The sequence below is a fragment of the Gadus morhua genome, chromosome 8 (assembly GCF_902167405.1).
Source record: "Gadus morhua chromosome 8, gadMor3.0, whole genome shotgun sequence".
NCBI lineage: Eukaryota > Metazoa > Chordata > Actinopteri > Gadiformes > Gadidae > Gadus > Gadus morhua.
In genome coordinates this window covers 13,925,940-13,952,584 of record NC_044055.1, presented here as the reverse complement: position 1 = coordinate 13,952,584, position 26,645 = coordinate 13,925,940, and the positions used below count along the sequence as shown (strand labels likewise).

General features: G+C 45.3%; 1 protein-coding gene and 1 long non-coding RNA gene across 4 annotated transcripts in view; one reads left to right on the top strand and one right to left on the bottom strand.

The window, feature by feature from the left end:
- LOC115548530 (solute carrier family 22 member 13-like) overlaps nucleotides 1-26,645 on the top strand; it is a 43,285-nt gene that overhangs the window by 15,723 nt on the left and 917 nt on the right. The window contains exons 2-10 of one of the 2 annotated variants that reach the window (XM_030363251.1): nucleotides 13,930-14,165; nucleotides 14,241-14,344; nucleotides 14,711-14,865; nucleotides 15,414-15,582; nucleotides 16,191-16,311; nucleotides 22,721-22,815; nucleotides 23,129-23,343; nucleotides 23,628-23,736; nucleotides 24,021-24,227. In XM_030363251.1, the coding sequence (XP_030219111.1) occupies nucleotides 13,930-14,165; nucleotides 14,241-14,344; nucleotides 14,711-14,865; nucleotides 15,414-15,582; nucleotides 16,191-16,311; nucleotides 22,721-22,815; nucleotides 23,129-23,343; nucleotides 23,628-23,736; nucleotides 24,021-24,227 (1,411 nt within the window). Of the gene's footprint in view, nucleotides 1-13,533; nucleotides 14,166-14,240; nucleotides 14,345-14,710; nucleotides 14,866-15,413; nucleotides 15,583-16,190; nucleotides 16,312-22,720; nucleotides 22,816-23,128; nucleotides 23,344-23,627; nucleotides 23,737-24,020; nucleotides 24,228-26,645 lie in introns of those variants that run through there. The other variant, XM_030363250.1, reaches the window with a different exon arrangement.
- Nucleotides 4,274-6,700, bottom strand: LOC115548536 (uncharacterized). 2 transcript variants are annotated; one of them, XR_003977609.1, is made up of 4 exons: nucleotides 5,878-6,700; nucleotides 5,125-5,476; nucleotides 4,691-4,879; nucleotides 4,274-4,551 (listed from the first exon to the last, which is right to left on the bottom strand). It is a non-coding gene; the product is annotated as an uncharacterized LOC115548536 (long non-coding RNA). The 2 variants fall into 2 exon arrangements; XR_003977608.1 differs by having other exon boundaries at nucleotides 4,691-4,825; nucleotides 5,878-6,694.

Genomic DNA, 26,645 nt, shown 5'->3' with positions numbered 1-26,645 from the left:
CATGTCTGCGATCATCACAGAGTCCACAAGCAACGCAAGTCGCAATCAACGATGCCACAATCAATCTAGCGCACCGTCGAATTCTGCGCCCACACTGTAAATGCAGGAAAAATTAGACAAACCCCAACCAAATCTTTTCAGGTCATTTGTCGTCCTCATATCTGTATTTGGACACAATTATTCGTCGTAGAATTCAGCAAGATTAAAAGTGCAAATACATCAACAAAATACGACAGTACGGTACCGGGACGGAGTAAGGCTGTGACGTACAAGTTGTTCTGTGCTGTGATTGGCTGAAGAGGAATAGTTAAATCGCCGCGTTCTAAAACTGGACCTTGCGATTTGACATGTTCAATCTCTGGCGACTCCTTGCAACGCCTTGCGACGGCTTGCAACGGCTTGCAACGGCTTGCAACGGCTTGCAACGGCTTGCAACGGCTTGCAACGGCTTGCAACGACCCGTTCACACCGCCCCTGCGACGTTCTAAAACCGTCTCGTTGCAAGCCGTTGCAAGGTGAATCTTTGGTCTGAACTGGGCTTTAGAAAACACCTGTTACTGCCAAAAACGACTGGACTTTAACACTATTTTGGAGACATTTTATAAATTATAAACATATTTTGAGTGCTTTATGTACCCATTAACTCATTGGCTGACAGCCATTTTCAGTGCAGAGAGCCCCATACTGCAAAGCGTTTTACAGCCTGATTTCCTAAGACCCACTGAACAGTGAGTTCTATGACTATGTAAACACCAAAATTACCAAAAGACAGAGTAGCCTCTTTTCTTTCATCAGGAACAAACCATTTGTTTCTACCTTTTCCCGTTCTTTAGTAATCGGCAGTAGAACATACGTTGGTTTCACCAAAAACAACCGTTTTTGACCAAAAATGGAGAAAACAAGCTTTTTGTGAAAATAAACTTTTTTTGCTTTGGTGAAACCTTCAACACCTGAAAGGTGGTTTCCCTCCATAAAACAGCAAAAACAACACTGAGAAAGGTATTTGTATAGGAAAATAATAATAATTTATTTTCAAATATATAACCAATAGGCTATATAATATAAATATAATATAACAAAAAAAAATCTTCAAAATAGTTCAGCTTAGTCTGGTAAGCTGTAAAACACTCTCCTGCGTGCAAGGGAACACAACAGGACTGACACCAAATTGTGGTCTCGCTGCGCAGACCCTGCGAGCACAGACCCTACACCTCCTTGCTGGTCTCCCCTTCTTGCTGGTGGGCATCAGGTGTTTCAGTTTGTGTCTGCTTAGCCCTCCGTCTAGCCTGCTCTCTGGGTCAGTGTTATATGGCGCTCTCGGAGTACGCCTCCAAGTCCCCAGACCCCTCAACCCCCACACCTGCCACTTCCTCCTCCTCCACCTCCTCCTCCTCCTCCTCACAACCCCCACATGTCGCTTTACTGTCCAGGACTTCACTACCCTGCGAATGAACTCCAAGAGGGTTTTACACTCCCCTGGGTTTCTGGCTCGGTAGAGGACATAGGCGTTAAACATGCATAGTTGGAAGGGATAGGCTACAAACTTCTTGGACCAGTTCAGCGATCTTCGGATGAAGGGATAGTATGCAATATTTTGGTCCAACTTTTCTACCCCATTCATGGATGCATTGTACGCAATAACACACTCTGGCTTGAGCTGAGCAACCTTGTCTTTGTTTCCCCTCCTCCACACATCATCCCTCTGCAATCTGTATGCTATCTTGGTGGCAGGTAGTCACCATCCTCACCAACCGTTTGTCCTGCCATGCTACTACCATCACCCTCTCATTGTGCCGCACAACTTTTTCCCCCACCCCCAAGTCAGTCTTTGTCATCTCGCTGATGATATGAGGTTTCCCCCTGTGTTCCAGACATTGGTTTGCACTCCCAGTTAACTTTCACACAGTGCTACAGAATTGTAGAAATTATCCATAAACAATGTATAACCATGACCTGGTAGACGATCAAGGAGAGAGAACACTTTCTCTGGCAGAGTACTAGCTTCCCCAACATAAGGACACATATTGAAGCAGTACCCTGTGGCAGAGTCACACAGTATGTAGGATTTGATTCCATATTTCACAGGCTTTTGTGGGTTATGCACCCTGAAAGATAGGCGCCCCCGCCACTGCATCATACCCTCATCAATGCAAATGTTCGGCCCTGGTTGATACATCTCCTTGAACTTTTCCACAATGTAATCTAACACTGGAAGGACTTTGTACATTTTGTCATTCGCATCCTGTAATGCATTGTTGTTGAAATGAAGGAACCTCCATATAATCTGAAATCTGTTCCTTGGCATAGGCTTGCCGAAATGGGGCGTGGCATCTACCTCATCAACACTCCAGTACAGTTCAAGGTTTGGCTTTTTGATATAACCAGTGAGAGTCCAAAGAAAGTTTTCAATTCTGGGACTGACACTGGCTCCATGCTTTACCTCTGCTATATGGCAGATTGTCAGGGCGTTCTTCAGAATATTGACTTGCATACAGGTTGGTCTGATCCACAATATGTTGGAGCAGCTCGTCAGTCAGGAAGAGCGTCAGGAAGTCAGCTGGCAGGTCGCTATCCAGCTCCGCAGCAGCCCTCCGGGGTCCAGGGGTTGCAGTGAAGAAGGTTGCAGTTTTTATTGCTGCGGTGTGATGTGAAGAATACTTTTTTTTAACCTTTCTTTGCTTTGCCAATAGGAGTGGGAGCTCTGCTGGATGCACGACCTGTAAATTATAGAAAAACATACAATTGGCCTACCATAAAAATGAAAAATTATTGCTGTATTGTGATGTGGAGAATAGCCTATTTTTTTTACCTTTCTTCTTTGCACTGCCAACAGGAGTGGGAGCTCTGCTGGATGCATGATCTGTAAATTGAAAATTGCATCACATCAGTAGGCTGGCAATAGATGTTACAATATGAACTAGTGGGACTAAGTGGCGTTCAATGTGACATGGACTCGCTGAATTCATCACCTGATGAGTCGGAGATGTCTGCTGAAATACGCCGTGTAGGCCTACTCTCTCTACTTGGCCCGGGGTTTTCGTCAGAGGCTTTATCGTTGCAAACAACCGAGTTGATCGCGACATTTAGACACATACTGTCACACCTGGTCACCGGTCTGGTGACTTCCCTGATTCCTGATTGTTTCCACCTGTGTCTCCCCTCCTCATGTGTATATAGGCTTTGTCTTCCCTTGTCCTTGTTGCCAGAGTAATTCGTTCGTCACCGTCCATGTACCTCCAGCTCCTGACCCAGCCTTGTCCTTGCCTCGACCTGAACCAAGATTCAGAGCGGAGTTCTAGTTTCTCGTTTTTGCCACGTAAGGGTGATTATTGTTTCTAGTGTTTTGTGTTTAGTTTTTTGATCACATCGGACAGGGAGTCCGTAATAAAGTTTGTTTGGATCGTTCGGCTATCTGCATCTGAGTCCTCTTTCAAGAGCCCACCTGACAGAATACTCTGGCCAGATATGGACTCAGCAGAGGCAGAACGTGTGTCCAGCGCCCTACGCGCCCAGGAAGCCCGTCTTACACGCCAGGAGGAGTTCCAGTCGGCGATGGCTTCACAGATGGGGCAGGTTTCGACACAGCTGCAGGACATAATGGGGGATTATCACGCTGATACGTAGTACTTCCGCATTCTGTGTTCTTTGTGCACTGTGACATCCGGTGAATCACTCATCACTCTGGCGAACTGATGATGGAGGACCGGCAGTTCACTTTCACGACATCCCTGTAAAATGTACCCAAAGTCACGTTTTCTGAAGTTCACAGACTTACCGAACAACACTCCATAACAGCCCGCTCCAAACTGGACAAGGGATTGTTTATTTTTCGAGAAATATATCGACTACGAATGTGAGTGTCTGCTAGCTAGCTTACGCTAGGTAGGTTGGCTTATGCTAACGTCAGTTTGGCGTCAGCTCAGTCTGGAGGGATGATGAAATGATAAGAGATGAAAAATAAGGTGGACTTGTACTTCTTTGGTACATATATGAATGTATCTTCAGCAGAAAGTGAAATGAATGTGAAATGAACTGAATGAATAAAGGAACTGAAAGAATAAAAGGATTTAATTCATTCCCTTTTTCTGAGTACATAATTTACTACATTACATATTAACATTATTTTGAATACTTTCAGGATGGACTGACTGGACTTTAAAATTGATTATAGATGAAAGACTTCTCATTCAATTACATACATGTCATTCAATATATACAATGTTTTCAGTATAAAGAATTACAGCTCCAGAGAAAATGAAGGGACCACTCAATGTTCAGTGTCTCTCGTTTTAATTTTTATGTATTACATTTAATCTTTATAGGTACATGTTTGAGTAGAAACACTATTCAACAGGGATGTAGCCTTTTAAATCAAGTGGTCCCTGGAAGTTGGTCATCACACAGCAGACGGTCCACAGCTGGTTGACTGTCGCAGACAAGGTGAAAGGACAGTTCCCAAATGCGGTATTCCTTGACTCTGCCTATTGCTCTTCCTACGAGGATTCGAAGTCGGGCGATTGCTTGTGTTTTCAGAGCATCCTCTTCGGTGAACTGCGCAGTGGTTAGAGATAAATTAATTAGTATTATTATTGTGAGTGCTTCAGTCCATCTTAAACATTTGTCTACATATCTTAATGGTCACATTTGGGTCAAAGTTTTAATTTGAAATGTTCATTCCTTTCATGCCTACCTGTCATCTTGAAGTGTGGTATAATCAGCGTTGCCCCACGATCAGCTAGTGGCTGCTCGATGGTGAAACCCTTGTCTGCCATGCAGCCATCTCCTGGCTGCAGTAAATCCAGCAGTCCACTTCGTTCAGTCAGCTCTGGGTCGGAGATGGAGCGAGCCGGTGAAGAGACTTGACACAAAAGTCACAGCACTACAAGGGGCAATCCCAATCAAGGCCTTAAAGGTTGTGTTCTTATAAGATGATGTTCGGGTAATCATCGACTGCACCGAGGTGCAGTCGATGATTACCCGAACATCTGGACTGTACTGCACAAATTTGCTTGGCATGGTGTTCTTGACTTGCTGTTTACTCATCCAGATGGGGAGGGAGCCAAGGAGCAGGTAACGGTAGTTGGCCCACGGTATAACAACATGGGAGACAGTGGACACACTGACCTGAAACATGTCAGCCAGCACCTTCTCTTGCAGTCCTGCAGCAACCCGGCAGCAGAAGAGAAAAAACTCAACCAGTTGCATACACGTTGGACTGGGAGAAATGGGTTCAAATGTTTGTTTCTTTTTCTGAGCTTTCGACCAATAAACCAACATGGAGGCAGATGGTTGAATAACCTCCCAGAAGTCACAAAACATCTCTTGACGTGAATCTGGTGTAAAAAAGGATGTCCTTGTCTGAGACACAAAATCTGTGAAAAGGCACTTGAACCACTTTCAGCTGTGACAGCTCTCATCAGCTCCTTGACTGTTTCTTCCAATTGCTGTTTGTGTACAGCAGCAGCATCCATTGCACCTGTATGAGATGAGGAAAAAAAAACAGATTTTGGCTGTGACTTGCATATCGGAAGCAGTTTGGACCTCTAAAGAAATTGCTTTTTGTAGCTCAATATTGCTTTTAAATTTTGCTTTTTATAGCTCAATATTCACCTTTACAATTGATAAGATATAAAATGCAACATTTGTACTTGTGATGAAGCTTTTCACATTGTGGTTTGGTCAAATGCTGGGACATCAATAAGACTAAACATTTTGTGCCCGAGTTCTGAAAAGTTGACCTACCTACTCGGTATAACCTACTAAGAGCCCATTCTGTGATTAAACCATAGGTAGCACATCCTGTCAGGTAGGTGGTTTAAGAACAGTATGGGGTAATAGTAGGCCAATATTTCAGAACACTAACAAACACTGACAAACCTGGTTTAGGAGCAGAACCGAAATCATGTTCCGTAATCACCACCGAAGCTGCGATCTCCTCCATCGGCTCTTATTCACAGGGCAGCGGTTGCTCCAGAGGAAGGGCTGGGTGAACGTCATGGCCTAAGCGAGTTGATGCTCTTTTATAAACAGACCCCCTTCTTGGCAGTCCCCAGTTGTTCCACTGGAAACGGGAGGGTACAGACCCGATTTTCAGTCGCTTGGTGTGACCCCGGTTGGTTGCTAGCTGTAGCGTTTGTAGTCTGATTCACTAAAGTGCCGGCTACAAACAAACGTGCTAACTTGTTTTATTTTAAAGTTTGGCCCTTCATCCCGGCGAACCGCTTGAATCCACTTCTTCCTTAGACTCAATTCAGTCGGGAATCCATGAAAACTTAAGTAGGGTTGGTGATGTTTGTTAGATGTACAAAGTGGAACAGAGCAGTGACATCTAGCCTTTATTTCAGCCATTGTTGAAGTGCGCCGGAAGTGTTCATGCACAACGAAGACAAATCCGCCACCGGAAGCGTGATAATCCCCTATTGGCCAGCTCACTCGCCAGACCGCTCCGGCCCCGCTTCCGATCCCGGAAGTAACTCCAACTTTCCCCATGCCGCTTATCGGAGCGGGCAGTAAGTTGGCTCCCCCAGCGCGATACGCCGGAGAGCCGGAGCAAAGCAGGATATTTTTTATTGACTGTTCTATTCATTTTGAATTTAATCCTTGTGCGTTTCCCACAGACCGGTCCAAAGTAGCGTTTATGATTTCTCACCTGACCGGTAGAGCTAAGACTTGGGCTGCTGCTGAATGGGGGAGGGGCTCTCCCGTTTGCCTTTCCCTCGCGGACTTTCAAGCAGCACTTACCAGAACCAGTGTTGCCAGATTGGGCGGGTTCCCGCCCAATTGGGCTATTTTTGATTTCATCTCGCGGGGAAAAAGAAAAAATGCATTGGGCGGGTATATACATTTTGGGCTGCTTTTGCCAATATCTGGCGGTTTTTTAATAATGTGAAAACAGCACACCAAACTGTTATTTTATGGTTTAAAAACAGTACAAATACAAAACTCAGTAGGCCTATACTTCAATATACTTCACGTCGTGATGTCGCATCAACAAACCGTTGTCCGCCGACGCAGAAGTCTGAGGCAAAAGCCCGCTCTCTCTCAACTCTGTTAGCGAAATAAGCATCATGCCGAAGTGGGGGAAATATAAAAAACTTTATAGAAAGGAATGGGAGACCGACCCTGAATTAAAAGCGTGGATCGCGCCTGCCCCAGCAGATGACAGCAAAGCTCGTTGCAGGTATTGTAACGTTGAATTAAGAGCCCACCTCAACGACTTGAGAGAACATGGTGCCACGAAAAAACACAAGGCCCGCTGTCAGCGCAGTGTCAAATCCTTTGCTGTCCCAACGGGATCTGGTGCAGGAGCAACAATCAAAGATGACCAAAAACGACGTGAACTTAGGTTGCAACCTACGTCGCCTGTCACACCTCCATAAACGCCGTGGATGATTTGTCTGATATACTGCAAGATGAGATGGGCGCATTCAAGATGCACAGGACAAAGTGTACCGCCGTTATAACATCTGTTCTGGCACCACACTTCAGCGAGGAGTTAAGAGAGGATATTGGTGAGTCTCCATATTCTCTTTACCTGGATGAGAGCACTGATGTATCAGTGAAGAAGCTCCTCTGCATTTGTGTGAAGTATCACACTGCTCCTCTTCAGAGTCACTTGTCTCAGACCTCTGTCTCTGTTCTGTGGGCTTCTGGGGTTAGGAGAACTTTTTGGTTTTCTTAGTATAAAATAGAACTTGCCATTTGGGCTTAATTGTTTAATACCGTAGCGTTACCGCGTAATCAGAAGGACGAGTCGATATGGTAAAATCCCCAGGGATGTTTATTATTACTCCTCAACCGGACGGACCCTAAAACATTGCAGCCATTAGAAGTAACTCTTGGTGCATATAACACTAGAACCACAACATGCGTTTAATGTTTATTCAAAAAAAAAAAAAATTCCTGTGAAAAACGTCATTGGGCGGTTTTTTGCTGCAGTGGGCGGGTTTTGGAACGTGATTGGGCGGATTTAGCTCAACCAAATCTGGCAACACTGACCAGAACTTTTGATCCGGTAATCATGAGCCGTGAGAAGGCACAGGAACTAAGTAGCCTTAAGCAAGGCAGCGGCTCTGTGTGTGACTATGCCATTCGCTTCCGCACGCTGGCGGGAGATAGCGGGTGGAACGCGGTTGCCCTCTATGATATTTTTTTGTAAGGACTTAGCCCCAGTATCCAGGACCTACTCGTTCCCTTGGATTTACCCACCGACGTGGATGAACTCTTCGCCCTCGTGATCCGGACGGACAACAGACGCACCCAGCTCCAGCGGCAACGGGAGGGGAGATCTACGAACACAGAGAGTCAGCTTCGCCCTCAACCTTCCCCTGGAGCAGCTCTTCAGTCTTCACCGCAGGACCAGCTTCATCCGTCGGCTGTCGCAGGAGAGGAGGGACCCATGCAGCTGGGGAGGGCTCGACTATCTCCGGAGGAGAGGAGAAGACGTCAACTGGAGGGCAGATGCTATTATTGTGGAGAGACCGGTCATCTCGTCGCCTCCTGTCCGACCAAGAAATCCCTAGTAGTGAGCCACGTCACAGCATCGAGCTCCACAGTTCGCACTCTCACCAAGGTCCAGGTAAAGCATCACAACGACACTGAACTTGAAGCCCTCATAGACTCTGGGGCAGATGAGAGTCTGATGGACTGGGGCCTAGCCAGAAAATTGGGGCTTAAAATTGAACTCCTGGAACGGCCCGTTAGGGCCAGCTCCCTTAATGGGATGGATCTTTTCCTAATCACACACATCAGTGAGCCAGTACACCTGCACGTCAATGACCATAAGGAACTGTTACGCTTTTACCTGTTCAGATCCTCCTCCCATTTTCTGGTGCTGGGGCAGTCATGGCTGCTGAATCACAATCCCCACATCGACTGGAGAACGGGAGAGATCAGAGGATGGGGGGACAGTTGTACGCAGACATGCCTTGTTCCCCTCTCTCAAGATGAGCTTGTCACAGAAGTTAATTTGTTCTCTACCAACCCGACCTTAGAGGCCGAGTTCCCGGACCTGAACACGGTACCTCCCTGTTATCATCATCTCGGTCAAGTCTTCAGCAAGACCAAGGCTCTGTCTCTTCCTCCTCATCGTCCATCCGACTGCGCCATAGACCTGATCCCCGGCTCCACCATCCCCAAGGGCCGCCTATACTCTGTTTCCGGCCCTGAGAAGGAGGCGATGAGGGAGTACATTTCTGCTTCTCTAAAAGCAGGTCTGATTCGTCCTTCTTCGTCCCCTGCTGGCGCTGGTTTTTTCTTCGTCGGAAAGAAAGACGACTCACTAAGACCCTGCATCGACTACAGCCCACTCAATGACATTACCATAAAAAACAGGTACCCCCTCCCTCTCATGTCCTCTGTCTTCGATCAGCTCCAACAGGCCAAGATTTTCACGAAACTAGACCTTCGAAACGCCTACCATCTGGTCCGCATCAGGGAGGGGGACGAGTGGAAAACGGCATTCAACACCCCCAGTGGCCACTACGAATATCGGGTTATGCCTTTCGTACTCACTAATGCCCCCGCAGTTTTTCAGCCCATGATTAATGATGTTGACAAAGCGATCCTTGATCGCTTTGTCTATGTTTACATTGATGATATTCTTATTCACTCTCCTGACCTCGACACCCACCGTAACCACGTCAACCAGGTTCTCGAAAGACTGCTGGCTAATCACTTGTATGTCAAAGCAGAAAAGAGTTTGTTCCATGCCGACACTGTCTCTTTCCTGGACTTCATCGTAGCCCCCGGAAGTGTACAGATGGACCCGGCTAAAGTTAGCGCTGTGTCCGAGTGGCCCACCCCCGACAGCCGCAAGAAGGTTCAGCAGTTCTTCGGGTTTGCGAACTTTTACAGGTGGTTTGTCAGAGGCTTCAGCGCGATAGCAGCTCCTCTCCATGCTCTCACGTCTCCACAGGGGCAGTTCCGGTGGTGCCCCGAAGCCGAGAAGGCGTTCAGTCCACTCAAGCGTCGGTTCACCTCCGCCCCCATCCTCACCTTGCCAGATCCCAAGCGCCAGTTCGTGGTGGAGGTGGATGCATCCAATGAGGGCATCGGGGCCGTGCTGTCGCAACGCTCCGACCAGGATGGTAAGGTGCACCCCTGCGCCTTCCTGTCGAGGCGGCTGTCCAAAGCAGAGCGCAACTACGATGTCGGCAACCGGGAATTGCTGGCTGTTAAACTCGCCCTGGAGGAATGGAGGCACTGGCTAGAGGGGGCCGACCTTCCGTTCATTGTCTGGACAGAACACAGGAATCTTGAGTATATTAGAAAGGCTAAGCGCCTCAACTCTCGTCAGGCCAGGTGGGCGCTGTTTTCTAACCGCTTTTCCTTTTCCCTTTCGTACAGGCCGGGGTCCCGGAACGTCAAACCGGATGCCTTGTCTCGACTATTCGACCCCGAGCCTGAGGCCAAGGAACCAGAAACCATCCTCCCACTGACCCGTGTGGTTGGAGCGGTTACTTGGCCCATAGAGACTGAGGTTAAGCGAGCGAATGGTGGTGCTCCGGCACCTAGTGGGTGCCCCGCTAACGTCTGTTTGTCCCCGTCGAGCTGCGCCCACAGGTGATCCACTGGGCTCACACCTCACGGCTTTCATGTCACCCGGGAGTCAAGAGAACGGTGTTCGTCATCTCCCAGCGGTTCTGGTGGCCATCCATGGAGGTGGGGGTCAGGGAGTACATAGATGCATGTGCGGTCTGCGCCAGAAACAAGACTTCTTCCGGGGCCCGCATGGGGCTCTTACAACCACTTCCCATCCCCTCCAGACTGTGGTCCAACATCGCACTCGACTTCGTCACGGGTCTCCCGGCTTCTCAAGGCAACACCACCGTTCTTACGGTGGTGGACAGGTTCTCAAAAATTGTCTTTTCAGACATTTTGCTGGAAGGCCACAACCTTCACAATATGTCACAAGCCAAAACATAAACATTCCTCTACATCCTGAGTAATACTGAGAAAAAAAAGGGTTCAGCCGTAGACACTGTATAAAGGAAGTTTCACATAATCTGCTGAACCCAAGGTTGCCTGCGTCAAAACATGGCAACTTTTGCATTCCTGCTGTAACCACTAAGAGAGTAAACAAAGGGAAATTTAGACACACTGCTAACCTCACAAATCTCATACATATTGCCTAAACCAAAAACAACCTTAAAGCCTGTCAACAACATCAGGATGGGTCTACTTAATGTCAGGTCTCTTAATAACAAATCATTTTAGTTAATGATTTTATTACCACTTCTAAACTGGATTTTATGTTTTTAACTGAAACATGGCTGGAACTAAATAACAGTGCAACCGTTCTAATGACAGCTCCTCCCAAATCTAACTTTTTTGATGCATGTAGATCTGGAAAAAGAGGTGGAGGGGTTGCTGCTATAATTAAAAATGTATTTCAGAGGAAACATGTTATTTGGTGATTTTCCATCATTTGAATACCTTTGTGCTATATTGAAATGCTCCCCCAGAGTTCTCCTATTAATTATATACAGGCCAACAACATACTCTGCAATTCCTTTCGATGACTTCACAGAATTATTGTCTTGCATATCCAGAGTTTAACTGTCTAGAAGATATAACTGGTGAATTTTCATTCTGATGATTTGAATGGCGTGAAGTGTGCATAAAATCGTACCATTTTGGACACATTTGAACTGCCTCAACATGTGAAAGAGGCTACTCATTGTAAGGGGCACACTCTAGACCTGGTTATCACCAAGAGATCTGATCTCTCTGTGACTGGTCCTTCCTTGTCTGACCACTTTTGTGTTTTCTTTAATATATCTTTTATTCGCAACATAGAGACAAAATCAAATAATGTCAAACGGTATATCAATGAAGATTCTAATGTACTTTTTAAAAAGGCCATCTCCTTACTACACTACACTTGCTACACACTTTCCCTTTTTTTTTCAATTTTGACCAGAAAGATACATGATCTGATACCAGAGAGAAAGGATAAGGGTTTGAGACCCAAGTTCTGTTTGGGTTAGAGTCCTAGAAAGGCGGGACCCCTCTGGAAGGCAAGGTAGAGGGCGGACCCCTTCTGGAAGGTTTAGAAGGCGGGACCCCTCTGGATGGGAAGGTAGAAGGCGGACCCCTTCTGGAAGGTTTAGAAGGCGGGACCCCTCTGGATGGGAAGGTAGAAGGCGGACCCCTTCTGGAAGGTTTAGAATGCGGGACCCCTCTGGAAGGCAAGGTAGAGGGCGGGCCCCTTCTGGAAGGTCTGGAGGATCTGGAAGAGGGGCACCCTCGGTAATGAGTAGGGTTCAGGAACCGGACAGGGCTCGGGGACCGGATTCAGCTCAGGGGCTCGAGAGAAATGTTGAACCGGATGGCACTCCAAACTCACCACCCCCACTCCGATAGTCCGTAAGGCACCGTCCAACCCGGGCCTTGAAGCGACAGCGCTTCATGTACGCCCCAACACAGCCTCCAACAAAAAGAGCGTCCGCTGGGTCCAATAATGGTCGGATCATTCTGTCACAGTTAGCGGGTGGCAGGCAGGCAGGTAGGACCCAATAGCAGACAGTTCAGGTAAAGGATAATTTATTAACGCAAAAGGCAAGGAACACCGAGAACACAGCTGACGCGGGTAACACAGGGAAAACCAGGAACACAGGTAACACACAGGACACAACTCACCACGAAGTACAATGATCCGACAAGGAACAAAGGAAAGACAAGGGCTTAAATCCCAAACACACAGGGCACGCAACGAGTAACAGCTGAAACACATTAGAGGAGGGAGCAGTAATCACACAGGAGGGAAACTTGACCGGACATGTGGAGAAACAAGACAGAGATAACAAAGTAAAACAGGAAACACACCAAAACAAGACAAGGAAACAGACAGACCATGACATCATGAGCCTGTAAAAAATGGTGCCCGTGCATTAAGGCGGCTTTGGGGACAACCCAAGAGGTGGTGATCCTATGGGCCTAGCCCGTACTGCCTTATTAAGATTGTTTGCTTTGTTTTGTAGGACGCTGATGTCCCTTATTTTCCTTTTCAGATATCAAGCCATATCGTTATGCGTAGTCAAGGGCCTTTCTAGGCACAGGAAACACCGGCCCCCAAGTATAAATCTGACTATAAAAGTCAATTTTTCAAACATTTCCATTGCACCACCAGGTGTGCGTGTGAAAGGCAGTGAAAGACTTGTAGCGATAATCTGCCCCTTCTGACATCACAAGTGGGCCTGTCCCCCTAGATGTATGATGGGTAGATGAGCAACGTTTGCTGCAGTTCACTGGGTAGGCAGGTCGACTGATCTATCCAGCACACATCTAGGTGGACACGGCCACTTGTGATGTCAGAAGAGGCCGATTTGAACACGTAGACGTAGATTTGAACACGTAGTTTTATTACATTCATTATCCTGCAAATGCAAGGGCTTTTATCAGTGGGACAAAGGCTCAATGACCATTGTGTAACCTTATTCATCGCTAGATACTGACCCATCTATTTACAGGAATACCTTTTAGATATTCACTTTAATTCTCAATAGGTTAGGTCATAACAGCATAATTGTTGTGCGGTTATAGGGTTAGATGTAGCAAATAAAATCTCACTGCCAGTGGGTTTTGATACTTTTGATACTTATGTTATTTATAGGCTGTGGCCTACAAATAACTTATTTTCCTTTGACCGTCTTTCTTCATGGATACAGCATGTTCCCAATGTCCTCTTTCAAAGATAACAGACAAAAAGATTAAACATTGATGGACTCGATTATTAAAAACAATCCTGTGAGTAACGTCTCAGGGCAGAGGTTTTCATTCAGGGCACCATGGCAGACTTCGGAGAGATGCTGAGAGATGCCGGAGACTTTGGATTATTTCAGAAGATTCTACTCATAGCCATATGGTTTCCCTTATCTTTTCTATCGTTTATCTTTGCAAGTGTCTATTTCGCTGACTCTGACCCAGAGCGCCAATGTAACACGGACTGGATCCTGGGGGCCGGTCCCAACCTGACAGAAGAGGAGCAGCTGAACCTGACCGTTCCCCGGGAGCCAGACGGCTCCCTCAGCCGGTGTCTGATGTACGCTCCGGTGAACTGGACCCTGGACTCCATCCGCCAGTATGGCCTGAACCACACCACCGCCTGCCGGGACGGATGGGTGTATGACCAGACCCTGTACCAGGCCACCATAGTCACCGATGTAAGTCTTAGTGTGTTATGGGTTTTGTGGTTTTGAGAACAGTTCTTGTTTCACAGCTCTATGTGGTTCATACAGTTTGATCTAGTTTGTGACAAGGCGAACATGGTGGAGGTGGCCCAAACGGTGTTGGGGGCTGGCATGCTTATCGGTTCGCTACTGTTCGGACCTTTTGGCGAATCGTAAGTTTTATCTGTTAAGTATTTTTACAATGATTCCTTAGTACAGATCTATCGCGGTTCTGTAAATATTGGGATTCTGTAAATGTAGCGATAGTATATTATATTTTTTTTGTTTGTGGCTTACAAAAAAATTGTTTATCTATATTTTCGAGTCAAAATGTTGAGCAGTATTGAAGTATTGCATTATTATTAATTCTGTATCCTCTATGTCTATGTAGTTCACACATCAACATTCATCCTAAAAATATATGACTTAGTCTCGGCTACTACTATTTAAATGAAAATAGAAATAAATAAAATTATTTTAAATTTTTAGGGTCCGATTTTTAATTCTAAATAATAACAATTAAACCTTTTTTCTGCCAGGTTTGGCCGCAGACGGACCACTCAGATTCCAGTGCTGTTCCTTTTTATATTCACGCTCACAGGTGGCCTTAGTCCCAACTTCTACTTATATCTGGCCTCCCAGTTTGCGGCAGGTATGGGGTATGGGGGCTTCGGGATGAACGCCATCGTGCTGAGTGAGTACACCAAAACGCAACACGTCTCTTCCTCTTCTCTTAGTAGTCTTCAGAACCCAGTGCAAATATAATGTAAAGGCAGATACATCAGTCAAACATTGAGTGTAAGTCATTCACCATAACCTTGGATGTAAACATATAACAAGACGTAATCTTCAGACCATTCCATACATGGCATTCCATACAAAGACTCAGGCCTACAGAATAATGGTACGCTGAACCTGTAGCCTATAGTATAGTTTAACCTGCACTATGTACGTTTGCCCAAGGTGGGGGACAGAATAAAACGATTTATTGAGAAAAATTCACCCACTTTCTAGGTCAGATATTTTTCAACGGAGGACTGAGCCACAGTCGAAAGAAGGACGCAGTGCGAGTTTAAGCAGACGCATGACACGTTAAGAAACAGCTGTTTCCATCCACTAATTCTTCGACCTTAAAACCGAAACACAAAAGGCCTGTTGTCGACACATGTCGAGGGTTTATGCCATGTGGGCTATACTGCTGACCAAATATTGACTCACGAGCATGGCTCTCCTTCCCGGCAGTGACTGAGTGGATAGGGGTAACCAAGCGCTCGCTGGGCACGTGTGGGGGCCAGTTCTCGGGGGCTGCCGGGCTGGCGTGTATGTCGGGGATCATCTACCTAATCCGTGATTGGAGGCTGGCTCAGTTGGTCCTGGCGGTGCCGATGGGCCTGGTTGCTGTCTACATATGGTATGTATGGGTCACGAGTCACGACGTGCAGCAGTGGGAGACAGGGGTCACACGTAATGACGATTCAGGGGGCCCCTGAGAGGGAGAGGGCCCTAAAAAGGGTCTTGGAACATAAATCGTATATTATTTATATGCTATTTCCCCTAATATTTTAAATTCAATTAAACAATTAAACATTGTGAATTTCCTTTTTTTCTTTTTTTTCTTTACATTAATTAATTTATGATAAAATCTTTTTTAACATTCGTCATCATTATTTGGCTGGATGTGAGTTTGAGTGGCAATCTCTAATATTTGTGGTAATTCTTAGGTAAAAGTAGTTTTATAATATTAAACACCTAGTTTTATAATATTCATTATCCTGCAAGGACTTTTATCAGCGGGAGAGAGGCTCAATCACCATTGTATAACCTCATTCAGTGCTAGATACTGACTGACCTATTGACAGGAATATCTTTTAGATATTCACTTTAATTCACAATAGATTAGGTCATAACAGCATAATTGTTGTGTGGATATAGGATTAAATATAGCAACTAAAATATCACTGCCAGGGGGTTGCTAATTTATGTTTTGATTCAAACTAATTTCACCTTACTTTTGTAAAGGTTTATACCGGAGTCGGCCCGCTGGCTGCTGGACAGGGGGAGGACAGAGGAGGCCAAAGAGTTGATCCTCAAAGCAGCGGCCATCAACAGACGCACCGTTCCACAATCCCTGTTCGAAAAGGTATCTTGCAAAGTTCTATTAGAAATAAAAGGCCCACATGGAGTTTTGTGTATGAACGTGCTAAAAGAGTGGCGTTCATTGAACGTGCTCATATTTCTGGAGGGGGGGGGGCTTCAGTGGGGGTTTCACTCCATCTGCGCACAGCACCTAGCCAGAGGGGGCGCCAAAATACCTATTCCCAACACAATGTTATGCAGTAGCCTACTTCATTGATAACCGCTACGCATTGCGATTTTTTTTTTACTGCTCGTGGCGCCCCCCATGTGACCTGGCGCCCCCCACAAATATGCCGCCCCGGGCGGCTGCCTGGTTCGCCCGTACCTAAAACCGCCACTGTGTGTGTGTGTGTGTGTGTGTGTGTGTGTGTGTGTGTGTGTGTGTGTGTGTGTGTGTGTGTGTGTGTGTGTGTGTGTGTGTGTGTGTGTGTGTGTGCGCAGTCAGTCACCACTCTTTCAGTGTTTTAAGAGTGGTTGGCTGCTTTTTTAGGTAGGCCTACGCACTACTGCCCTCTCTCTCAGCATAAGGCCATTCTACACTACCAAGCGGGTTTGGTCGAGGCTTGGCACGGCCAGCGAATTCACGTCTTACTTTAAGTTTCCTGGATAAAACCGAGGGGGTAAAATTCCCCGATCGGTACGGCGCGGGCTTTCTTGGTTCACTGGAGAAGGGCGGGGCTGCGCACGGAGTCTAGACCTCTTGGATGAAGAGACCCGCATGCAAGAACGAGTTCACGTCTGAGTTTAGGCTACAAACGCGATTAACTATTTACAAGTGCACAAATGCCGACATATTCTTTATTTTTGATGCCCACTTTTTGGTTAGGGACGGGTTAGTGTTTTTTATCCAGACAAAAGCCTCGTAAGGACAGTTCCTCTGCTCTGCGTCTCTCTCGTAGATCGCACCATCTTTCAACGTCTTTGTTTAATACGACTGCATCGCCTTCTCACACATGATCAGCAGTTCGCGGATTTCACTTTCTCTCCAGTTAGAACTGCTCATGATGATATCGCTGCGTTGTCTCTGTTCAGACAGTGCAGCAACACCTCTACCCAATGTGATCAGCCATGACCTTTACGTGATTAGGGCATACACTTGTTTATAAGAGTCATCTAGTGCTTGGTAGGCATATGACTGAGCCGGCTGACGGGCCGTCATCGCAGTTCCAGATGCACTTTCATTAATCAATTCCTTGAACTAGCTTTTGATAATGTTCTGTTTTTTGATAATTCAGTTTTCATCGCAGTTTTATAAATGAGACCCCAGGGGTCTCATTTATAAAACTGTGCGTAGGATCGTTACTAAAAATGTGCGTACGCCCAGAAGCCAAGTTTTGCGTGCGCCAAAAAATATTCAGATTTATAAAACACTGCGTACGCACACTTGTACGCAATCTTTGCTTTATAAATCCCATACTGACTATAATTGTGCGCAGCTGAATCAGCTTCACGTTCCGCCCTCTACACGCCCCTTTTTAACCATAAATGGTCAATGCAAATGACCTCATGAATGCGATCTGCATATAAAACAGACTCAGATGCCGGTATTATGTCTTGTTGGAAACAATGGCAGAAGTACTGAGAAAATCAAAAAAGCGAAATTTCACGGAGGTTGAAGTGGAGACACTTGTGGGTGAGATGGAGGCCCGAAAGGTAGTTTTGTTCGGCGGTCACGGGATTGGAATCGCCAACAACAAAAAGCAGAGTGAGTGGCAACATGTTGCTGCAGCAGTGAACTCTGTCAGTAGCACGGAGCGCACAGTCCCAGAATTAAAAAAGAAGTGGTCTGACATAGAGTTACATATTTTTATGTAGCCTACCAATAAATCGTTATGGTCCCTAAATACCCTCTCCCTCCGAATCCTGCATGGTCCGCCAGAAGTGCCATATGTTGCAGCATTACCACGGCGCTCACCTCTGTATTTATAGGGTTACGGTAATAAGACTGACGAGAACGCCTTGGATAATCAGTTTGTAATTACCCACGTAAAATGTTCTTGAACATAACCCCTTTTTAATGCCTGATTTGTCATGAAAAGCATCAAGAGTAACGGACAACGATTGTGATGAGTGTGGCTTGGTTTTTCACACTTGGGATTTAATTGACATTTGATCATGTGTTTACAGTGTCACATAAAAATATTATGTTATTGACACATGTTGGACAGATGCTTTATTCCATGCAGTCGCGCCGTCAGTGGACAGTATGGAGTGACGGGATTAAATATAGAGAATTTCTTTTTATTTCTATTCTAAGGAGATATTTCTGGAGTTATAACTGAGAAATAACGCAGTGGACTTAAATTATTCTGATTAGGATTTAACGCATGATACGGGTTGAAATTAAATTGATGAAGGGCGATGATAAAACATAATCGTTCTTCTCACTCTGCAATTCTTCGGTCTGACTTCAGTTCACCACCACACCGTCTGTGTCGCCAAATCTCCTTTTCCTCCAAACCATGCGTACGCATGGGTCAGAGTTTGCTTAGGGCTGCGCACATTTTCCCGTCAAGTTGGTTTTTTATAGATCACAACCTTGGCGTGAAAAGTCACGTACGCAACTTTCAGCCCCGTTTTGTGCGTACGCAACGGTTATAAATGAGACCCCTGGGGCCTCATGTACTAAGACTTGCGTGGATTTCATACTGAAACTTGGCGTACGCCAAAACCCAGAAACTGTCTTACGCACAAATAAATTCAGATGTATCAGAAGTGTGCGAACGCATGGATCCAAGCACGTTTCTTTTGTACATCTCGATCAACGTGGAATTGAGCGCACATGCCGAGGTGCCAAACTCCTCCCTGTCCACGCCCTCATTTAAATATGCAATTTCATTTAAATAGGCCTCTGGACCTGAGATTCACCTCTTAATCCGATCACCTGGCACCATGAACAGAGGCAAAAAACGAAACTTCACGGAGTCTGAGCTCGAGATTTTGCTCCACGAGGTAGAAATGCGCAAGCATATGCTATTGGAACCCTGTCAACAGGGATAAATGCAAAACAAAAGAGAAGTGAGTGGGAGTGTGTTTGCGAGGCCGTCAATGCAGTGGGGTCTCAGCAGCGCACACACTCTGAAATTAAAAAAAATATGGTCAGACCTCAAGGTGGAGGTGAAGCGGAGGGTTTCTGCCCACCGCCGAAGCGTGACCGCAACAGGTGGGGGGACGGGAGTGGGGGAACTCTCCCCCTTCGATTTGAGAGTGGCCGCTTTGATCGGTGACACAGCTCTCACCGGAGTGGTGGGAGCCCATGAAGGGGACGCCGATCATCCCCAAGGTAAATATGCTGAAGTCATAAATGCTGTAATTATACTGGTCATACAATTGGCTGCTTGCAATACACATAAGTTGTGCGTAAAGATGCCAGGATATTAAAGACTTTGACTCGTGTTTATTAACTTAATTTTTTTATTTTTGAATAGACAAGCAAGGAGAGGGCACGGATTGCTCCGTCGGCCCCGGCGTCTCCTCCGTCGGCCCCGGCGTCTCCAGCGCCCTTCGGATTTGACCATTTGCGATGTCCTCTAACAACGCTAACGCAGCCATTTTTAAAACAATTTTCTTCATCCATTGCGCATGCTTTTATAGCCACCCATATAATTGCAAGGTGTGTTAATTGTTCATTAGTGTGTCTCTGATGTGCAAATCACTCTGAGTCATTGTTTTCACCTTTTTTCCCAGTTTCCCAGCGTCACCTCTAAGGCCCCGTTCACAAAAGCCGATTTCATGGCGAAACCGCAAAGGTCTTGTACGGTTCGGCCTTCCGTACACACGAAGCCGGCGAATCCGCTGACCGAAACCGCAAACTTCTGAAACCACCCTCGGAGGTGGTTTCAAATCTACCCGGTTTCGTTTTGGATTCGTGTGTACGCCTGAAACCGACTGAAACCGCAAACCATGACGTCATCGCCCCACCCCTCGACCTCCTAGCCAATGGCTCTTAAGCCCGCGGAGTCTCAGAAATCACATGCGAGCATGCGCATAAGGGCAGCCTTTATGCGCATGCTCGCCTCTTCTTCTTATTTCATTTCTTCTGGATTTCTGTACCAGAAGAGGCGCCCCTTATGGGCCTGGAATGTGTACTACAGCGTTTCTACAGATCTACCCGGTTTCGCTTGGCTTCGTCTTTACGGAGATACTTCGAAACCGGATAGATCGAAACCGTAACGGTTTCGCCCGTTTCGGCTTCGTGTGAACGGGGCCTAAGTGTCGCCAAAGGAACAATAGCTGTAGAAACGTGTGTACGACAGCTCTGGAGCTGGCGTGGGGACCGCACATTTTTACGGTCATTTCACGTTTTGTACATCTGAACGTGAGCGTGGAAAAGGACGTACGCCACGTTTTTGTGCGTACTCAACCTTAGTACATGAGGCCCCTGGCCCGCCACCACGTAGGCCTAATGGCTGGAAAAAAAATTGTCCTGAGGCCAAACTTAGTTGCCGACCCCTGGTGCAAGGGCTATTTTTATGCTACTTCTTAATGTTTCATGGTGCTTTCTGTATCATTGGTTTTCCTGTAGCTGTAGCATTTCACCTTTGAACTGGGTAATTTTTTTGGACGCCTATACAGGTGCAGAAAATGTATACATGATGTAATATTTGTATATTATGTTTTTGTTGTTATTTTACATTTCGTGCTTTATTTATTATTATTGAAATTATTTATTTTATGTAATCAAGTTATTTATATATTTATTTATTTTTGCATTTATCTGTTTATTTATTTCGAAATGCAGTTTGTGGAAAAAGTTCAGTAAATAATTGGCCTAAGCATGCCTTTTGTGTGTTTGTGTGTGTGTGTGTGTGTGTGTGTGTGTGTGTGTGTGTGTGTGTGTGTGTGTGTGTGTGTGTGTGTGTGTGTGTGTGTGTGTGTGTGTGTGTGTGTGTGTGTGTGTGTGTGTGTGTGTGTGTGTGTGGTTAGTGGCATGCTGGTTAAGGAGTTGGACCAGTAACCGGAGGGTGGCTGGTTCGCATCCCGACAGGTGCACAATAAATGAACAGGGGGAGTCCACATCTGTGCATGCGTTCACCACCTCCCGGATGGGTCAAAAGCACAAGAGCGAGAGAGAGACACTGATCGGTTCATATCATTTATCCGACGCTGCAATTAAAAAAATCGCTGTTTCCCTTTTTCCGACGGCAAAAAACATAAGCATATAAATAAAATAAATAAATGATAGAGGTAGTCTAAAAAAGACGTCTAAAATTAGTCTAAATTTGATGTTGTAAAGACGTCCACAAACGACCACATTTTGACTATAAATAGCCCTTACACAGAGGTCCCACGGACGTCAACATTAGGCGTTCGGTAGATGTCGAACAAAAGACGTCGCCTGGCGCTACAAAAAAAACCTTCAGTGGACCGAAATTTGACGTCAAATAATGACACAGAAAAGACATCCAAGACACTCCAGCCAGTGTCCCTAAAGCCAGTTTCACTGCGAGGATCAACGTCATAGTTCCGCTCAGCAGGGGGTAAGCAATGGGAGAAAAAAGTGCATGGATGGAGATTCTGGTCTGAGGCAGAGCGCTGGGACAGGTCCCCACCAGAATCAGATGCGTCCACCTCCACCACAAAGTGACGTGAAGGATCTGGGTTGATTAGGAGAGGGGCTGAGGTGAACGTCTCTTCAGCTCCCTGAACGCAGCGTCTGCCTCAGCGGTCCAGGAGAACAGAGTTGCAGGAGAGGTGGGCTTGGTAGGGGGCCCTGTCACTCTGCTAGTCCCTGATGAACCAACGGTAGAAGTTGGAGAAGCCAAGAAGGACTTGTGCTTTTTAACCGTCATTGAGTGTAGACCACTCTGCAACGGTCTGCACCTTCTCTGTCTTCACCTGCCCACCTGCCCAAAGATTTATCCCAGGAATGACACCGAATCCACATGGAATTCACATTTCTCTGCATTGACATACAGCTTGTTCCCAAGGAGTCTCTGGAGAACCTGTTTCAAATGGATGATGTGTTCCTCCATGTTGCCGGAAAAAACAGAAAGTTATCGATTTATAAAAAAACAGAACAGTTGAGGAAGTCGCGGAGAACATAATTTGCAAGAGCCTGGAAACAGCTGGGGCCTCTGTCAATCCAAATGCATAACCAGGCCGTTTTCCATACGTCTCCCTCCCTTATTCTAACAAGATGGTATGCATTCCTGCCCGGCCCAGCCCGGAGAAGATGATAGCTCCTTGGAGGGGTTCAAAAGCTGAATTTATCGAAGGGAGAGGGTACTTCTTCTTAACAGTGATGTTATTTAGGCCACGGCTGTAACAATTTCTAATTATTATCAACTTTATTTATTTCTATATAAAATACAGATTCTCGTATATTGTTAATATTCCAGAGGATATTTTGGGAATTCTACTTTTTCTACGGAAAATTAATTTATTATATAATTGAATCTAATCCATAACAGATTGCAGTGAATAAGACTGTGGAGAAAGGGGGCATATCGGTCCTGATCAGATCACCTGTGCTTCGAAAACGCTTCCTGATCATAGCATTAGCATGGTGAGTTGAAGGCTACCCTCTCTAAATGGACTCAATCGAAATATTGCTAAAAAACTAAAAGCAACCTAGCACTCATAATAGCATAACATTTCTGTTACAACACGAGGTTACGAGGCTCCTTCCACAGAAAACTTTATTGAAACAGCATTACTCATTTTTCTTTTTAATGTGTTTTTGTATCCCTTTTTGTACCAGTCACAAACATTCAAAATGTGAAAAAGTTTTGTCCTCGTGAATTACATGAAATAAGTAGAAGAAGACAATGACCAGCATCTAATACTTTTCTTAAACTCTTCCCTATCAAATCTTTTAGGTTTGCATCGAGCCTCACCTTTCGCTGCCTCGGGTTTAACGTGGGGAAGTTTGGGCTGGACATCTTCCTGACCGAGCTGCTGTTCGGACTCACAGAGTTACCGGCTCATTTGCTGTGCTTCTGGCTGTTGGAGCTCGCAGGCAGGAAGTTATGCCTGATGTTCACCCTCCTGGTGGGGGGTCTAGTGTGCCTCAGCATCCTGGCTGTTCACGCAGGTAGCACACATACCCGGATACATAATATGGGTGGACGGGACAGTGTAGGGGTGTGGGTAACCAAATAGTCTTGGTTTTGTTGCAGATTACAACCACTCGGTGGTTGTAATCTGCAACCTCACCACTGGATGCCACTCAATCTCTCGTACTGCACCTTTAATGACATGCATCTGTATTCACTGTAAGGCGCTGTGGATAAGAGTGTCTTCTTTTGTAGTAAATCAGATGTTTCTTGATGATGGTAGATTTGGCTTCATATGCGTTTCCTCTCTGTGTCATCACAGGAAATGTCATCGCTGTGACCGTGTTGGCCATCCTGGCGCGGATCCTTGTGACTGTGGGCATGAGCATATGCAGCGTTTACATTCAGGAGCTGTTTCCCACGCCCGTGAGGTAAGAAAATAACACACCTTGAGGTCCTTTGAGTGGACCTCTGAGTGTATTTAGTTTGTCAATCCTCCCTCTGTGATGCTGATGGTGATTATGGTGATGGTGATGAAGCTGGTTGACGTTCCTTAAGATAGTTGTGCCGCTGATCATGGTGATGATGAAGATTTGTGTTGATGATGAAGAAGATAAGGGTGATTAGGATAATGATTATGATTGATAATCTGGATGAAGGGGATGATGATGATAATGAGGAATATGAAGGACAGTGATAGGGATGTTGTTTTCAGACATACTGCAGCTGGGCTAGGGGGCGTAGCAGCTAGATTGGGGGGGCTGTTGGCTCCCTCAGTCAACCTGCTGGCGCTATACCACTGGTCCATACCCATCTCAGTGTTCAGCAGCCTCACCCTGCTGGGTGGAGCCCTCATCTTCCTGCTCCCAGAGACGTGCGGGAGAGAGCTGGCAGACTCCATCGAACAGGCTGAGGTCCAGAGGTAACAACTGATCCATTATCAATAACAGGCCGAGTGCCGGAGGTAACAACTGATCCATAATCAATAACAGGCCAAGGGCCGGAGGTAACAGCTGACTCCTCATCAATTACAGGCTGAGGGTAGGAGATGCAAACTGATCTATAATCTATAATTTATCAGATTTTGAAGTTTGGTTTTAAGTGCCCATATTGTAGTTGGTCTAGGGGTTGTCTATCTTGTCCATGTTGTGACATACACAAGCAGACACACACACACACACACACACACACACACACACGCGCACGCAGTCACACACACACACACACACACACGCACGCACGCACGCACGCACGCAGGCAGGCAGGCAGGCAGGCAGGCAGGCAGACAGACAGACAGACAGACAGACAGACAGACAGACAGACAGACAGACAGACAGACAGACAGACAGACAGACAGACAGACAGACACACGAATCAACTTACAAAAATAAGTTTCACAAACACATTTCTGATCCACACACAAATGTGCCTTGTACTAAATAAATGTATTATAAATCCATAAATATATGAATTAAAAAAGATATTTGCAATTTTCAGCAAAAATGTATTTGGATGTTGTTACATTTATATACAAACTGTTAAACTTGAATTAACAAGGCGCTTTTCATTTGTGAACTTCTTTGCATTTGTGTGTGAACTGGTCTGTATTTATATGTGGATTTTTGAGACTCTCCTGACATGGCCGGATTCACAAATGCATTTCTATCACATGACTGCAGTGACTGGGTTTCTAGATTGTCGGTGCCGTTTACTACTTTAACGGCACCGACAATCTCAAAAACCCAGCAAAACTAGATGGAAAAAGTGTGTGGTTCAAAACGTGACGCAGCTTTTACTTCTTCGCCACCCAGAGATTGTTAGGTACGATCATTCAAAAACCCCATGTTATTTCCCATGGACATTTGACCGAGGGAAGGGGGAGGCTCGGAGGCTGGACTTATTCTTCAGAGGTCGGGACTGCAGTCATGTTTTTGGCTGAAAGCAAGGGAGCCTTCTGATTGGCCACAGCGAGTTCCCTGTTGAAAAAAATGCATTTGTGAATCCAGCCACACCAGGAGATTCTATAAAATCCACATATAAATACAGTCCAGTTCACACACAAATGCAAACAAGTTCACAAATGAAAAGCGTCTTGTTCATTCAAGTTTAACAGTTTGTATATAAATGTAACAACATCCAAATACATTTTTGATGAAAATTGTAAATATTTTTTTAATTCATATATTTATGGATTTATATGACATTTATTTAAGACAAGACAAATTTGTGTGTGGATCAGAAATGTGTTTGTGAAACTTATTTTTTGTTTATGGATTTATCTGACATTTATACATACCAATATCCATTTGTTTTTGGAATAGCGTTTTCAGAAACACTAATTTGTCATGTAAATTTCGGCAAAGAAAACTTAACACATATATGATATGCGGTCCTGTGGTCGCAACTCTGGGTCTATTTAATGATATGCGGCAATACAATAACAAACATTGTTTCTTACCAGTATTGTATACATCTCGTTATCAACTTGTGTTCATAATATGCATGTGTCTCCCCGTTAATATACATTGCCATGGACTGTATTATGCGTTAGCCTAAAAGTTATGGGCTTGTACATGATGTCTGTGTCAAGAAAATATGTGTTTGCTGTACGGTGTTTGCAGATGCATTGATTTAAAAGTACAACTTATTACCTAACCCTATCTGGAAATAGGGGCCTAATGAACCCAATCTGTAGCCTCTCCTGCTAGTTTTAGAAGGCTAAATCTTAAGTCCCATTTGGCCCACACTTACAACATTAGTGTCAGATGATAAAGCTTGGCGTGGCCTACAACTTTTCCATCAAGACCATTGTCCTCTGCCTCACTGCATAATCCGCAATTTTGCTTTAACTGAAAAACCTACTTTTCACACCTCATCCCAAAACACAAATTCTAACCAAACCACCTCTAATTTATTCCTCATTACCAAAATAATTGTTTTTTATCAAACATTTCATATGCCTTGAAATGATCTATTGCCTGCATTATATGCAGTAAGGCCCCCAGAGGTGAAACATCTTGAAGCAAACAACAGAGATATTATGTATGCATGTTTTACCATCTTCCCCTCAACCGTTTTTCCAGTCATCATTATACCTGCTTTATTGGATTCTGCACCCTGTAATTCCACACCCTTTTTTCTATTTAGATCATGTTGACCATGTACGTGTAAGTTCCAGAGATAACTGTAAAACAACTATTTGAAAAACTGCCAACTTCTAAAATATATACTGACATTTACATGTGTAGTGATCGGTATCAGATGGTCATTATAATGAATGTGCATCTCCAATTCAAGTACATTTCAATATGAAGTTCTAGAACTCTTTCAATTTCAAATG